This window comes from Antedon mediterranea, chromosome 1, assembly GCF_964355755.1.
Source record: "Antedon mediterranea chromosome 1, ecAntMedi1.1, whole genome shotgun sequence".
In the NCBI taxonomy this organism is placed as follows: domain Eukaryota; kingdom Metazoa; phylum Echinodermata; class Crinoidea; order Comatulida; family Antedonidae; genus Antedon; species Antedon mediterranea.
Genome location: NC_092670.1, coordinates 38,621,469 through 38,639,542, shown reverse-complemented (window position 1 = coordinate 38,639,542; position 18,074 = coordinate 38,621,469). Strand labels below are relative to the sequence as shown.

General features: G+C 34.3%; 1 protein-coding gene across 1 annotated transcript; it reads right to left on the bottom strand.

Annotated features, from left to right (window-relative positions):
• Nucleotides 1-617: 617 nt before the first annotated feature.
• LOC140061172 (protein argonaute-2-like) lies at nt 618-17,901 on the bottom strand. The gene is made up of 20 exons (XM_072107696.1): nt 17,787-17,901; nt 16,702-17,050; nt 16,025-16,145; nt 15,623-15,804; nt 15,073-15,209; nt 14,502-14,636; nt 13,846-13,933; nt 13,173-13,256; nt 12,858-12,921; nt 12,264-12,335; nt 11,630-11,806; nt 10,875-11,008; nt 10,426-10,610; nt 9,798-9,957; nt 9,494-9,584; nt 9,205-9,399; nt 8,521-8,757; nt 7,605-7,804; nt 7,321-7,368; nt 618-6,977 (listed from the first exon to the last, which is right to left on the bottom strand). Exons 1-20 carry the CDS (start codon nt 17,821-17,823, stop codon nt 6,869-6,871), a joined length of 2,805 nt encoding a protein of 934 aa, XP_071963797.1. The 5' UTR covers nt 17,824-17,901; the 3' UTR covers nt 618-6,868.
• Between the last annotated feature and the right edge of the window lie 173 nt (nt 17,902-18,074).

The window sequence follows — 18,074 nt, the reverse complement described above, 5'->3', positions numbered from 1 at the left end:
GGTTACTATAGCACAATTGACATGCGCAGAACCCATTATTCGCCTCTGCGCATGTTTATTATGCTATAGTAACCATTTAGGTCAAAACTGGTTACTATAGCACAATTGACATGCGCAGAACCCATTATTCGTCTCTGCGCATGTTTATTATGCAATAGTAACCATTTATGTCAAAAAATAAAAGGCCATTTTTCGAAAATTTCCCTGTACTATTAGTACAGGGATTTTTCCAAAAAATGGCCAATTTTCGACCCTTTTATTTTTAGACAAAACTAGTTACTATGGCTCTATAAGATGATATAAAGCAATATAAAGCCATATTATCGCATAATAATTGAATTTTAAAAAGGTAATATTTTGGCCATTTTTCGAAAAATCTCCCAAATTTTTGGCTACTATGACTCTATAAGATGATGATAAAACAATATATACATATACAGGAAATATTCGAAAAATGGACAAATTTTGACCCTTTATTTTTTATTGGTTATCCATGTCATAATGTCGACCTATAATATATATTATAATCGATATTTCGGGCATTTTACCACATAATTTGTTTACAAAAATCGCAAAATTTCGACCGTTTTACATATAATGTTAAAAATCACTCAAAATTCAAGTGAAATAGTTACTTTTATTCAATCATTTTTGTCTTTTGAAAGCAGAAAACTATACTAATAATACATACAGTACACCAATTTACAAAGCCAAGGAAATACAATTTTCAAACAAAAAATAATACCATTAATAATGGGTGGACCTTACCGGTGTCCTTACAACAATGCATTGTTTTACTATGAGGTGGTTTACGTATTACACCTCTATGTTTTTGCTACAATAACAAAGTTTCTTGAGTATAAATAAAAAGAAAATGTCAATATTTACAGAAAAGTTGAAAATGCACTGTTTTCTTTGGACATTATTTTTAAAAACTAAATCAGAATAAGAAATATCTGATATGGTTTGACCAATCTTCTACCAACTATAAACGGCGGTACCATATTTTCGCACCTATTGAGGGTTTGGTTCAAGTCCTGAACCTAACCTTAAGCCATGTCTACACTATCAAACTTTATTTTACAAAAAAATGTGACGAGTCCATATATGTACATGATGATGTCATAGCACTACCATATTTGGGCACATCACACTCTTTTTATCAAACTAGTTTGATACTGATAGTGTAGACAGAGCTTTACAGATAATATCATTTATGTGCGAACGTACACTATCACCCTACAAACATACATTTGTACAGTGTGATAACACTTAACATTTATCAAGGTAGTATAAGTGAATAACTAATATGGTACACTTATATCTATTTCAATTTAAACCAAGTTGAGTACTACTACACGATGTCAATACAACATTACTGGTAATGAAAACCATGAAAATGCATTATTTCTCAATAGTTGTACTAAACTCCATGTAAATTTGTAATAAGTCTGCTATACATAGTTACTATAAGATCTTGTTGCATTGTATATATCAATACCTTTATCATAGATATTTTATTAACCAGTCATATAATGATACTACCTACCAACTATTGCATTGTCGCCCACCTTCCCTTCAAATTTGCATAAACACAAAAACACATGCATATTAATCACTAATGCATAATTGATATCCTGAATAATAAATTGATTTACATGATTTAAATGAATTTGTAGTAACCATGACAACGATGGCTATAATTTGACCAAAACAAACAAAGTATTGCATTTTGGTTTGTATATAGTACTTGGAATTTAAGAGCAGGGTTTCTTTGTTAAGTATAATGAGAATACTGAAATTGCACAAAAGTGTTTAAAAAAAACAACAATCTTTAAAAACCACAATCTTGCACAAGAAAAACTGAGAAAATACCCAAATATATTAACGGCAATACTGTCCCTATAAAGACAAAAATAATGTGCAATAAAATTCTGTTATATTAAAATACGTTGGATTCATACGGTGTTCACATAATCGGTAAAAACATTTCTTTTTTTTAAGCCACTAACTACATCTTCTAAAAAGTGGTAATAATATAACCAAATTATCTATGAACTACATAAATAGTATGAAAACCCAGCAAAGAAAAATAAAAATTGCATTATCATATTTTATTACTACATTTAAATGTTGTGTTGTAAGATAGGAAAAATGTTCCTGCACCATTTTAGTAGTACTAGATTAAATGAATACTGTGTACTATATTTGCACATAATACGCTCCTTGTAAGTGGTAGATATACAGTTAGATTTGTTTGCGTAAGTTTAAGTAGAAATAGTAACACTGAATATAATGGAAAGTAAAAACACTGTAGTTTCAAATGAATGCCAACAAATTGAAACTAACAAGATATCCAATTGCTTTGACAAGATTCTAAACCTCTGCAGAAAACATGCAGGTACTGCAGTAATTATCCATACTATACAGTAAAACTAAATTGTGAAACAGTTACTACAGAAAGACAATTGTTACTGGAGCACATAGTTACTGCAGTAAAGCATGATCGTACTGCAGTAACTACAAAAGACAACTGTTATTGGAGCACATAGTTACTGCAGTAAAGCATGATCGTACTGCAGTAACAACAAAAGACAACTGTTACTGCAGCACATAGTTACTGCAGTAAAGCATGATCGTACTGCAGTAACTACAAAAGACAACTGTTACTGGAGCACATAGTTACTGCAGTAAAGCATGATCGTACTGCAGTAACTACAAAAGACAACTGTTATTGGAGCACATAGTTACTGCAGTAAAGCATGATCGTACTGCAGCAACTACAAAAGACAACTGTTACTGCAGCACATAGTTACTGCAGTAAAGCATGATTGTACTGCAATAACTATGACATAAAAAAAGACAAATTATTTCACAATAAAAAATGTAAATATGAGAAGTCTTCTAAAAGAAAAAAAGCATTTTTAAAAACAAGCAATAAAAGCATGCTACTACAGTACATCACATTTATGAGATATAACATGGTTATTGTACATACCACACTGTATCTACACCACTACACAATAGTATATACAGTATACTTATATTAAATACACAATGCACTTCTGAAAAATATGTGGATGAATTCTGTGCGTTCCGTAATAAGTATATTTTCAGGTCATAAAGATCAATTAGTTGTGTACAGTAACACACATATTATCAATTATCAATAGTTTTTTAACGCTTAAATGCACTGTAAAACCTCCGGCATAAATTACTGCATTCAAAATTGCAAAGAGTTTAGTAGAAAAATTTAGTAAAACATAATTGAACCTGGCAAGTTGTATTCACGTCTGGGAGGTATCAAGTGTATATAATTACATATAATTTATTATTGGCAAATACGAAGGACCGTCTTGATATGCATAGGATAAATATTGTACTTTTAATATTCATTTAAATACTGTACTTTGCGAGAAATAATGATAAATATTACTTCACAAAGTTTAGGTATAAAAGCATTGCACATATTACGTCTGGTGGATTGGATAGGAAGAGTTTTACAAAATATAACTCCTAATAATAAAATGTTATTCAAATGTTTTGATAGATAAAATGTAGGGAAAAATAGTATTAAGTAACAAGAATATTCTTAGTAGTATTATGTAGTTAATTTATTATTTATCATTTTCTGCGCACCTACGTTCATTTCATAGGATAATGGAAGATGATCGCGTTTTTACAATAAGCGTCCTGCGACCATTGCAGCATTTATGCACCATATTTGGCCTTAAAATCGATTCACATGTTTCTTATTAGCTCTTTGAAAATTAATATTATGCTAAATGCTTGATATAAATCAATGCATTCAATAATTAGTTTTTTTTAGTCAGGGTATTATCATTTTTCTTGAATTTTCTAATTATCACAATGTGTGTTAATCTCTTTTTAAAATAGAAAATAAAAAAACAATATGTTAACAATATGTTACAAATAGTAATGGAGAAAAAAAATATATATACAATATAAGTTAATTAAAATTTTTGTTCCTGACTAAAATAATTTTATTTAACCTCAATTCTTTTTCAAAATTAGATTGAATCAGCCAACACATTACTGGTTGAACAGAAACCTGCCGTTTAAAATGAAGTCTTCTATTGAAGCTGTATAATTTAAAAACCACAGCCTAGGAATAGCCTAAAAACACAGCCTAAGAAAGCCTAAAACCACAGCCTAAGAATAGCCTAAACCACAGCCTAATTTCAGCCAGGATAGAAGCCTAATACTGCAACCTATTCCACATCCTAAACAGAAGTCTTCAACTGCAAAGGAATAGATAAAAACTGCAGCAATGAAATAGCCCAGCACATCAATTATACAATAGTCTAAACCTGTAGCCAAGGAAAGTAGTAGCTTTTTACTTGTTAAATATATCTATTGAAAAAAAATATATTGATTGATTAAGTTGATATTCTACGGCACAATGTTGAAAGTACTGAGGTAATACAAAGGCAATGATTATATTGTTACCACATAGCTAAGTAACTGTGTATGAAACAATACAGGAATCAAGAAGCACTCATTAACCAGGTTAAGCAAATACCTAAACTGACATAATCTGGTTAGGCAGCAACATTGACCAGATCAAAAGCTGCTCAGTCATTAACCAATGATATACCAGGTTATGCAATTAACTAAACTGACATAAACTGGTTAAGCAGCAACATTGACCAGACCAAAAGCTGCTCACTCATTAACCAATGATATACCCGGTTACGCAATTAACAAAACTGACATAAACTGGTTAGGCAGCAACATTGACTAGATCAAAAGCTGCTCACTCATTAACCAATGATATACCAGGTTATGCAATTAACTAAACTGACATAAACTGGTTAAGCAGCAACATTGACTAGATCAAAAGCTGCTCACTCATTAACCAATGATATACCAGGTTATGCAATTAACTAAACTGACATAAACTGGTTAGGCAGCAACATTGACTAGATCAAAAGCTGCTCACTCATTAACCAATGATATACCAGGTTATGCAATTAACTAAACTGACATAAACTGGTTAGGCAGCAACATTGACTAGATCAAAAGCTGCTCACTCATTAAACAATGATATACCAGGTTATGCAATTAACTAAACTGACATAAACTGGTTAGGCAGCAACATTGACTAGATCAAAAGCTTCTCACTCATTAACCGATGATATACCAGGTTTAAAAGCAAATAACTAAAATGACATAATCTGGTTAGGCAGCAATATTGACCAGATTAAAAGAGGCTCACTGGTCTAGGCAGCAACATTCACTACGAACAGTTCACAGAAGTAGGCAGCATCCACTAGGCTTCTAAAACAAGTTACTAAAGCTGAAATCTTTTATCTGCACTTACAATGGGCGCGAGTTAACACTAAGCATATCACATACCAACAAAACTCATAAATTAAAATACTGTATTCATGTCCAAAATGTAGAATTTCTCATAAAACCCATTTATAAGTTATATAATCCTGTAGAAATGAATGAGCTGAGAATGTGCATGTTGGTCAGCATCGACCAGATAATACTACAAAATAACTATTTTTATCAATAATTTTTAAACCACTATTCAAGCCCAGCAGAAAACTGTAGAGGGGTGCATAAATCCAGCTTTAAATTATAATTATATCATTTTTCCTAAATAAATATAGCCTATCAAAATAAAACGGGAGGCTACCGAATAATACTATCTTTCTATATTGTTTAATATTAATAATTATTCTGAAGTACATTATCGTTTATGTGACCCAATAATAAGCAAAGAGTTATTAGTACAAGTTAGTGGGACCGGATCTTTTTCACTTAAGACAATTTCAAAACTTATTTTAGCTTTTTGGTAGTATATATGAAGCAGTTAAGTAAAATGATTTGGGTAGAATTTGCTTGTTCTTAAGTTAAAATGATTTCAACATTGTGTAGAATGTAGATAGATCTTAAGTGAAAATAAGTTAAGCATTTGGATAGAACTTTTGATGCACTTAATGAAAAATGGAAAGCTTTGGATAGATTCATTTGCACAATAAAACTAAGCACACTTCTATGATCAAGGTCCCTGTAGTATTTACATCTACAACCTCCGTTTACATTGCATCGGTTTGTCCACACACATAAGTCTCTTAAGCTCTGTCCACACTACAGCATTTTGTAACATTAGGTAATTGAACTATGAACTCCATAAAATGTTCTAATGTGGACCAATAATCTATAATTTCTCTTTAAAAATAATGTAATAATATGTAACATTATTTGTATGTTAAATAATAACTTCATGGGCTCAAAGGCACAAAAAATGTTGAAGTACGTTATCTAATAAAAATACTAATATTAAAACTACTACTACTACTACTGTCTTTTTGCCTGTACCTCATAAATTTCATATTCTCTAAAAAAAAAACTCCTTCATTTCTAATTTAAAAATTCTGGCTTAAGCTTGAAAGATAACGGTCATTTTGGCAAGTTTTTGGCTTTCAACACCGTTTTTAGCAACTGTGAAGAAAACATTAGGCTTTGGGTTTGCTAGCAACATTCACTAACGGATAAAATGCACCAAAACGGCTCTCATTCAATGCCTCATTTGACCAACATACACAATTGATGGTTACAAATGTGTCGTCAACTTTCACTTGCGTTTACAGAATTACGTACTGTAAACTATGTTCTAACTTTACACAATGAGAGTATATGTTTAACACTATGTTAACTCACTAAGAGCTTGTACAATCTTTAAATACAAAATTCTGTGTGCTATATGCACACATTAGTCCATGCCACAAATTATTCGATAACAAGTATTATAACTCTATGTTGTGAAATCTTGCATACTGCTGCATGAACAAATGATAAACCGACATAACAAACCAATTTTGTTGTGAACCTCTTATGCAAAGTACATCACTTGCAGCTGGTCGTCGTGAACCTTGATTGCTCGGGCCATGTCTACAAAGTTTCTACCATTGCCGCTGTGTGAATGCTGACTTCCATTGCCACTAAAATATATATAATAATAATATTTATTGGTTACTCTCCTTTATAACGGAGGAACACTCTCATAACAAGAGGTTCAACCCATCCAAAAATATAGTCATACAGTAGTAGGGTTTTGATTCATATCATCCTGTCATTGTGGACAAACTGATGAGTGCTAAAGCTTAATTCCCACTATAACACACCGCAATTCGTTTGCACGCTGTGATTGGTCAAATTATTTGCATTCTTCTTACACATCCTTGCATGTTTCCTAGTGGGAACTAAGTAACACATTACAAAGTAATTGCCTGAAAGTCACATTAGCATTTAAAGATTATAATTAAACAATAAACAATGTCATACCTGTCTCCACCACTTCCAACATAGCTCCCATTACGAGACTGACTTGGGCTGTAAATAAAACATTTTAAAAAATGTCAAAACAATTTTCACAAGATTTCTCAATAGCTATCAAACTAGTTTGACAAAAAAAAGTGTGATGTGCCCAAATAGGGTATAGATATGCTCAAATATGGTAGTGATATGACATCATCATGTCCATATATGGGCACATAACATTTGTTTGTCACATAAAGTTTGATAATGTAGACAAAGCTTTTGGTTGACTTTACTAAGTAAAATTTTACCTGTCATGGTCTTTCTCAACCAAGTGATATCTAGCCCTGAAGGCTACCAAGTGTGCATAGTAAGCTGGGGCTGGAATTGAAACGCTGCGTGTACAACGCACATACGTGTGACACAACTGATACGTCAAAGTCTGCAACTCATCAGCAGAGAACGAGTTGTCATCCCACAACACGTGGTAATGCGACGGTCTGCTGGTTCCCTAAAAATAAAAGCAAAATTTAATAATTGAAATAAAGTCTGTTGAAAATAATCTCACTCATCTTTGGGAGTGAGTAGGGAGTTATCCCTGTGTTCTGGTGCATTTCAACCGCTGTCGTTTGCCACTTAATTGGACTAACAATCCTACCAGTTGAATCACTTTCTTACAGAACCACAAGAGTGGCCCTGTGTCCCAATGGGATGAAAAGGGACTACTACACTTATAATACACACATGCGTCGACATATTCCTGAAATACGTACAAGCATGTTTATAAACAAATGTTTATTTTAGGACGTTTCTCTTAGTAGAGCCATATCGTAAAACCTCAAAAAGAAGCCCATGGGCTTGGTTTTATGGATTAGCGATTTTTACAAATTTGTCAAGGAGGCAGACAAGAAGATACAAGATGCAATCAAAGTACCATTTGAAAAACACATACATTGTAGGATAAATATATGAGATAATTAAGGGCTGTAAGGTCATTAATATCGATATGATAACACGTACACATACATTTCTATACCTTTGACATTAAAAAATACAGTCTATCTTCAAAAGAAGCCTATACTATCTCAAAAAGAAGCTCAGTGGGCTTGATATCAAGATGGGCTTCTTTTTTAGATTACGCTCGCAAACCACAGGGGGTGGCTTCTTTTTGAGGTTTTACAGTATTACAACATATGATATGTCTAAACCATGATGTTAACTACACACCTGTATACCGGCATGACTACACAGGTAGAAATCAAATTCAGTGGGATGAGTGATACCGACATCAACGGTGGTTCCTGCAGGAATGTTGCCACTACGACCAACCTGCTCCCGTTTATCCGAGCAGAAGAGTCTAGTATGATGGCGCTTCTGCACAACAATTAACGTAATACCTGGCTGGTAGCCGATCTCAAGTGAGGTGCAAGCTTCACGTATAGCACGCAGTTCATGTGCCAGAACCTTAAACGAATAAAAAATGTTCACAAAATAAAAGCATAGATAATTTACTAATCACTAACTAAGGCCTATGGTTGCTCAAATAATAATAATAGTTCATTCTTATATAGCGCATATAAGCAAGCGCTCAATGCACTCCACATTATTACCCAGGTCATTTTTTGGATCAAACACGTATGAAAACATACTCCCATAATAGTGCAGCTAGTAATCAGCACAAAGGTGTGTCTTGATCTAACCGGGTACCCCCTGGGTGGAGAGAGGCAAAACCAAAGTAAAACCTCGATCAGTAAACCAACATCCAACGCACTGCGCCACACGCCCTTACATGTATAGTAAATCCAGTAGTCAGAAAGGCCATGGAGGAAATATTGTATATTTCCTCCATGGAAAGGCTGAGCCGAATTGCAATTGAGATCTGCAATCACTCTGAATGTCATTTGTACTCACCTGAGGGAATTGGCCTTCACTAACGCCATCTCTATACATGATAATTCTACAGGGTTTAAATTGTGTTGAGCGATAGAATTGTACCAACAGATCCCGCACCATTCCACTTAAATCATTAATAATTTCTTGACGGTGTTGTTGAACACGTACTGTAGCTGCATAGCGACTTGGATGTGCATCCATACTGCCAACGACCTGAAAATGTCAAAGTTCATACGAATATATTGATTTTTTAATACAATAGCAAATATGATGGACACATACATTTTCTCATAAACTTTGAACTTACAGCTGCTATAGAGGGCTTCTTCTCGTCACCAGCAGGAGGATGCGTTACATCAGCACCAAGGAAAATGATTGGCTCACGGAAGACAGGTGGTCTGAAGAAAAATATGCAAATAAAAATTTAGAAAAATGGTAAAAGGTACACAAGAACAAGTTAACCCTTAAGCTCTGTCTACACTATCAAACTTTATGCGACAAAAAAATGCCCATATATGAACATGAAGATGTCATATCACTATCATATTTGGGCATATCACTACCATAATTGGACATATCACTACCATATTTGGGTACAAATAAAAAAATACCTTATTTGAGGAAGTAGAATGTTATTTACACCTCCTAACTTGACGTTGATTTTGAGACAGAGGTTTGAGAGAGTCTGCGGTGATGTCTTGTTCACGTTTTTCACCTGCACACACTGTGTTGCGATCCCAAGTAGTGTGTCTCCAACTCTCTTTACTTCCGCTATAAAATGAAAAAAGAAATAGATGTCTTCTCATGAAAATTTTGAATGAATGTCTAGATTTGTTGAGGATACAGACAAGTCAACCGTGTGTTTATTTTAAAGTCGACCATGCTCCTTAATTGTTGGCCCAGAAAAATCAGGTACATGTTGTCAGTGCTGATATAAAACATTACATTAGAAGCCCAGTCGTCTTCGATTGGGAAATTTCGTTGTCAACATAAAGATTTGTTGAGTACTTTTTGTATTCAAATTGTAAATTTTAAACGGGTTGTGCTCAACAGAAAATCATTCGAATAGAAAACGTTAACAACGCAAGCTTTTTCGTAAGAACAATTTCAACGCTCAAAATACTCTGTTAAAGAAGTACTCAAAGGAAAAACTGTACTCAACGGTAAAACTCCCAATCGAATACGCCAAATGATACCAATAAAAACAAATATTGCATCTAGATTGAGAAAGGTACATACCATAAACTGGTGTCTTGCCCGGTAAAACTACAATGATTAACTGTAGCCCTTCAAAAGTTGATTTCAGATGCCTGAAAATAGGCTCGACCTGGTCAGCTCCGCTGGCATATTTACAAAAGGATGGCTGGCCTATGATCGGCATACCAGCGTCGTTTGAGATCTTCTGGAGTTGTGCGGTAAACGATCTGTTAAGAAAATATGGAAATTAATGTGCTATATACAGTGGCATAACGGCTATGAGCACTCACAGGCTAAACCCAGGGGCCCCAGAGCACAATGGGCTCAGAGAATGAGCAGTCCAATGCAACTACCCAGCGTTGGAGGGCCCTTAGACCAGGGAAATTGCACCGTCCGTTACGCAACTGGCTAAATAAACATTCCTAGTATTGTTTATTCAAATTTATCATTTGTACGGTCACTTCTACAATGTACAGCATGGTGCAGCTTACCTTAGAGACTCCTCACGACAGGTGTGTTGAGGTGCAAAGCATGCTATTGCCCAAATACGGATTTCTACCCCTGAATGGAACTGCTTACCACGCATGTCCCAAACACCACTGTTAGGCACTGCTTGCTGACGAGTCTATACACAAAAATTAACAAATTAAAATATTATCTCATCTCATTTTATTATTCCACATAAAATAATAAATAATTAATGTGTGGATACTCAAATAAGTTGGAGAGGATTTTAGGGCTGAGTTTTCAAAGTATAGCGGTAAAAGTAGTGCCTTTCAAGTAACCATTTTGGTTTCCCTTTCTGCATTTTAATAAAAAATAAAATCATAAACAAAAGTACATGACTAGCTAAGGGAATTAACAGGAATAGCATAGCATATAGCATCAAGTTTACGCAAACAATACAGGAGATTCTCCAGGTTTGGGACACCCCATTCAGAGAATAGACTATTCCATACTCAGACACAGTGTAATATATTGTAACAATATGCTCAACACTTAATATGGTATGCCCTTTTAACAACTGTTTTATTTTCACTGAAATCAGTCAGGGGAAAAATTACAAAGGCTTCCTACTTTTTAGGAGTTTTATCAGATAATCTATATTGTTTTGACAACTCTTGTAACATGACCACAGTGCTGATTTTTTTTTGGTCCCCCATACTTTATGTTAAACATGAAATACAGATTATAGTACAATACAAAAAAAAATAGTAGAGTATTAAGTAATGGGTGTTATACTTACACTCACTCTGCCCCCATATTGCAGTTTAGGCGGGTTTAATACCCGTCCATGTATCTCTGTCATCTCATTGCTGATACTGATACCAAACTGCCGCATGTACGGGTCCTCGTTGAACTTTGCTCGTTGGAGAAGACTATTAATTTCACGCTCTCTGTCTGGCGCGGATCTTGCTGTGGCCTACGCAAAATATGATCATAGTTAATGTAACTTTCTATTTTAGTTATAATAGTTTAAGAAGTTATATTGAAGATATATTGTCCCCCTAAAAAATGTTTGGTGAATGTGCAATTTGTCACCTAATAGTTATTCACTTTGACCAAAAACTGGATCGAAAAAAAAATTAAATTTACCTGAAAAAAATGTAATTAAAAGCAAAATATACTTAAATTGTCTGTCAGATAATGGTTTTTGGTTAAAATGAACCTTTCCTTTTGTCTTTTTAAAAGTGAAATCAATTTTTTTTTAACAGAAGTGAATTACTTTATTAAAACTGCAAAATTGTCTATGTAAAGTCTTCATTTTTCATGCTTTTGGGGGACAATACATCTTTAATGATCATATGGCTCCTTCCTTATAAAGTAGTTAATACGTTAATTTGCATATGTTGGTAATAAACTGAAAATAAAACCCTTACCTTAATCATTGTAGAAGTTTGGTTGTCGGTGAGTTTTTTTATACATCTTTGTCCAGCAACGATATTACACACCTGTTACAATACAAATAAAAAGCGGTCTTCACTAAATATGGTAATGATATGTTCAAATATGGTAGTGATATGACCAAATATTTTTTTTTTTATTTTTTTTTAAAAACCAGAAACAGCAGAAACAAATCCGCCACTTACAGCTTGGTTTAACAGATACAAATGGTAGTGATACAGTATGACCAAATATGGTAGTGATATACTCAAATATGGTAGTGCGATGACATCATCATGTCAATATATGGGCACATCACATTTTTTTGTCACATAAAGTTTGATAGTGTAGATATGAGCTTAAGGTTCATTTAACAATACCTCAATTCTGGACTACATTTTATTATGTAACATATTTCTTAATGTATTTTATATTATAAGAGAGAGTGGTTGTATGTTGCTATTGCATGCAATCATACGCATGGAGTATCAAAATAACCGGACTGGGAATACAGCCCAGGAGTGAGCAACCAACATGGTGGGTACTTTTTTAGTTATCCATATATATAATTATACTTTGAATGAACTTACTTCTAATGGGAGGTAGGTGTGTCTTTGTTCTTGTCCAACTTGTAGGCAAGGTAAAAACGGATAACTGACAGGAAAAAAAAGAAGAAAATATATAAAAAAAGGAGGACAAGTTTTATGTGATTACTCTCAGAATGTTGTCCTCCCATTTAAGATCCTGGCTCTACTACACTACAAGAATTGTTCTCTTTACTTATTTCTTTTTAAGGTATTAATTAATTTTTCATCTACACAATTCATATTGAGTTTTGAATGAAAAAAAATACTGATCACTGTGTGTTTTTTATTTTTGGAAAAAAGAGTTAAAGCTAAACTCACTGCAACTTCATTCTGTATTTGTCCATAAAATACTTAGCCACGGTGCAGTCTACTGTTTGTCCATTCTCTAACTGAAGGGGGAATCTGAAAATAGAAATACACCAAATATAATACCAGTACAACCAATAACAGGTAGATTAAAAAAAGAAGAGCCTTTTAAGCTCTGTCTATACTATCAAACTAGTTTGAAATTGTGATGTGTCCAAATGTGGTAGTGATACGCTCAAATATGGTATTGATATGACATCATCATGTCCATATATGGGCACATAAAGTTTGATAGTGTAGACAGAGCTCACTCACAATACCAGCAGTAATAGTTACTGTAGCCGTCTTCTTCTGAAGAAACATGGCCGTCATTGACGGATACTTAGTATCATTTGACTTCACTGATGGTGTACTCGAGGTCTATGTTTATATGACGTATACGCTTATATTTTAATTATTGATTTATGTAACATTGACAATAAGAGCTACGGTATTTACTAAAATATTTATATAGTACAGAATCACCCATAACCCAGGGTGAGACTCTGACGGGTAATCTCCCTCGGGTACGGGAATCCCGGAGCTCAAATGTAAAATCCTTCAAATGTAAATAGCAAAAGTAAATTAATGTTCAATTTTAAACACTATACTATTTAAATCTACTGAATATTTTCAGTATGCTCACGTTAAAGTTTGTGCTGGTCTCCTTGTTACATTGCACACTCTATATTTTCTCCTCATATTTCCACAGTGTGTTATTTCAATCTTCAATCCTGTAAAAATGTAAATAATTTATTTTATGTATATAGGCACATGTGGCCAAGGATTACCAATAGCAAATTAATCACTATCCTATCAGATAGGTGATTATCCCATTGTATACTGTACTGTACAGTGGCTATTTTGTGAACCAGTTCACCTGGGTCACCCCCTACTCGATTCCAATGATGAACTGTGTACACTGAACCTACGGTTTATATTCCTTATCTGAGAAAACTTGTTCCACCACCAGAAATAGGAGCGAGTCGCCCCTGCCTTAACCGCTCAGCCATTTGGCTTGCTTAAATAGAAGTTACATTCATGCAAAATTATTCCATAAAGCTCTGTCTACACTATCAAACTAGTTTGATGGGATGTGATGTGCCCAAATATGGTTGTAATATGACATCATATATTAGCACCTTAGCATTTTTTTGTGAAATAAAGTTTGATAGTGTAGACAGCACTTTAGATTATTGGTCAATTTTGGTTCAGTCGAGCCACAGCCTCTCAGAACTTGACCAAAAGAGTTTACCCTTTACCTTATACAAATCTTACAACTAAAAAAATAATATATAGTACCTCGTATTTCTTTGGTGAATTTGACACGATGAGAATCTGAAAGAGGTCGTCGGTTCTCGTGCAAATCCCGGATGTCCAACACTTCGCCCATGAATTCAATAACAGGTTGAGCTTTGTAAAAAGCGGTCGCCGAAACTATAAGATGAAAACAAGGCAAGATTAGTCCATTCATTTTATTCATCAACTGACTCTTAAGCCCTGTCTACACTATCAAACTTTATGTGACAAAAAAATTGTGCCCATATATGGACATGATGTCATATCACTACCGTATTTACGCACATCACACTTTTTTGTCGTAACTAGTTTGATAGTGTAGCCAGAGTAATGTTTTTTTAATAAAGGAAAATATCATTAATATTTATTTCCTATTAACACGGTCATTCTTTGTTTAAATAAAATTACCTTTGCGGTAGAGTTCTACCAACCCTATGTTATTCATATTAGCAGACCAACAAGTCACTCCTAAGGACTTGTGTGTGTGGACAATGAGATTAAATATGGTATGGCAATCTGCTTCAATAAATAATACAATAAATAAAATGTAGTATAGAAAAAAAGATAGGCCTACCATCAATGTTCAGCATCATTTTCCACATCGAAGGACGAACACTTTGATGAAAACCGAACCAAACCTCTCTGCCACCTCCTAATGGATGGTAATAGTTTTCAGGTGCTGTGAAGAAAGATCGTCCAACGGGTGTATATCTGAAAGGGGAAAACAAAGAAAATCAAAACATTGAAGTGGCTTAAGCTCTGTCTATACTATGAAACTTTGTGACAAAAAAAATGTGATGTGCACATATGGACATGACGATGTCACGTCACTACCATATTTGTTCATATCACTACCATATTTTGTCATATCACTACCATATTTGGACACATCACACTTTTTGTCATAAATTAGTTTGATAGTGTAGACAGAGCTTAACTGTGTAAAATAAATGATTGGGATTTACAGTTAATGTTACATACATTAAGACATTTTATTGTGAAACAAGCAAGGGGCAATATGCTTTAAAACAATGGTTAACCCTAATTCCAGGAACACACATATTCCATATTGGATCCCAAAAGTGTCTCTCTAAGGGGTTGTACTATATTTGTAAACATCTTACGTCATTGATGGCAGATGCCTCATGATAACATCCAGGGCTTGAATTGCATCAAATGGGACCAATGCAATCTGGCCTTCTAATGCTGCCTGCAGCTGAAATAGGCTGACCCTTGACATGTATTTGATGGATACTTTAAATGATCGGTCACGCCCCTCACCAGGTAAGACTACTTCTAGATCAACCTGTGAATACAATGAAAGAATTATTGAAAATTTGAATAAGTACAGTAGTGGCACAGTAGTAGTAACTTGTGAGACTATATCATTTTCCAGAGAGAGTTTATTCAAGCCATGGCTCTGGAGATTAGTAAGAATGGGCAAAACACAGCTTATAAAAATTGGTTTAGAGATCAAATTTGATGCTGAATATGTCCTGAAAAGAATAACAAAAAAGAATGCCAACCTTCTCATTGCCGATGGGGAGAGGTTCCCGACTATACAGGTTTTTCCTACCATCAAATACCGGCTTCTGATTGGCAAATACCTTTACGGAATACACCTTCACAAGCGTTTCAATAACCTCCCTATTCAATAAAAAATATAGATATTATGGCTCCTTGTTTTACCTGACAAAACAGTGTAATGTTAAATCTCTGTCTACACTACCAAATTTATGTTACAAAAAAAATGTGATGTGTCCATATATGGACATGATGATGTCACATAACTACCATATTTGGGCAGATCACACCTTTTTTGTCAATCTAGTTTGGTAGTGTAGACAGAGCATTAGAAAAAAGAATGCACTTTATACAACATAACTCTACTTACAATACTACAGTACTATACTATTTTGTTTCAATTTTAATCTTTTTAATCTCTTAATATCAAAACTATTATAGAATGTCAGGTGACACGTACATGACACTGACCAATAGTACTGTACAAGCCATTCTTAAAAGTTAATGCATTAAAATGCATTAAAGTTGGAAATTAATGTACAATATAATATAATATTGAACATGCAAATCATGGTAAACAAAAATCTAATGTTATGGGTTTGTTTACCCAACATACATTCATAAACCAGGGGCTTATACTGTACCAGGGCCAGCATGGTCAATAAATAAGACTGTATACCTGTTTACCCTCCTAGGGCACTTTTCTGGTGTAATATCAATATCATAATGGTACACATCTTCCTTCGGCATCATGATTTTAAAATGATTAGCTCGGAGTAAAATACGCCTTCCTTCGGTGCCGATGTTCGGCCTCCGTGGTGATTCAAAATGCGCAAGTTCCAATCCAGGTACGGCAGAAGCTCCAGCTTCCGTTGGAATAGGCTGAACGAGTTGAGTCTGATGCGGTGGTTGAGGCATTGAGCTTGTAGGTATTTGAGTTTGTACAGGTGGTGGTGGGCCACCTGGAGTCTGTGGTGGTGGCTGTGACTGCTGTTGCTGCTGTTGCTGCTGTTGAGGCAGGGGTATATCTGCAAATGTACAATAAAATATATTTGAAAAATGATCTAAACTTATTTTTGAATTGATATTCTCTCTTTAGGTCTAGCTTATTTTATTCTCTCTCCAGACATAATAAAAATAATCTACTCAATGGTATTATAAAGGATTATATAAATCTAAAGGCAAATTACTGAAAAAATGACAATACTGTTGTTGTTGGTATCATTGCTGAATCTCAAAATGGACAAAAACAAAAGAGCAAAAAACAATAAAGTAAAACAGCCAGAAAAATTAGCAGAGCTATCGGGCAACACTAGCCCATCAGTCCAAAGAATAAATACACACTTATAGGTTAGGTATAATGCATCTGTCCTTGAGTAAGCAGTGCTAGGCCAGGCCACATACAGTAGTACAAGCCAAGACTTCATGACAGTGAGTAAAATACTGTGCAGAGCAAGCAAGACACCAATTACATTTTAAAAATTGATTTTAGATCATAAATTATTGTTTTGTTTTTCAAGCTACATACTACGTTAGTATAACAGCAAACCCAAATTAATGGTCTGTTTTTAAAAGGCGGCTACCGCTCAGTCTGGCCTACAGTAGCTAGCCCGATCAAGGCCAATCCAATCTCAGAGGGTCCACGAACGAACCATGGCCTAGCGTCACAATCGCTTCCCGGGACTTATTGTTACAACAAACATACCTAAATCTATCATTATTTTAATCATTTATAACCATAGTTATTATTCAAAAGATACTTACTATGTTGAGGATACATTGTGTTGTGAGGCTGGTACATTCTGAACGTGTATTTAAGTATAAAAACAAGGAATAAAATCGACAAAAATACACAAACCCTCGTCTTTCATTACACGCTATTGTTTCCTACCTGTATAATAATCAAAGATAATAACTATAGAGGGCGCCAGTCGTAATAGCTTGCTTTCTGATCTCTTTTTCCCACAATAATTTCATTGAAAAGTTTGTATTAGAATGATCTTATTATATCTTCTGAGTTGTATGTTAGTCCACACTGTAATACATTTCATC

What these genes read in the sequence shown, in the direction of transcription:
- LOC140061172 (XM_072107696.1), bottom strand. Translation starts at nt 17,823, where the DNA reads ATGTACCAGCCTCACAACACAATGTATCCTCAACATA. An exon ending in AATGATGCTGAACATTGATG is followed by an intron (nt 14,637 to 15,072) that starts GTAGGCCTATCT and finishes TTCATCTTATAG; the next exon opens with TTTCGGCGACCGCTTTTTAC. An exon ending in GTGAAGGCCAATTCCCTCAG is followed by an intron (nt 8,758 to 9,204) that starts GTGAGTACAAAT and finishes TATTCGTTTAAG; the next exon opens with GTTCTGGCACATGAACTGCG.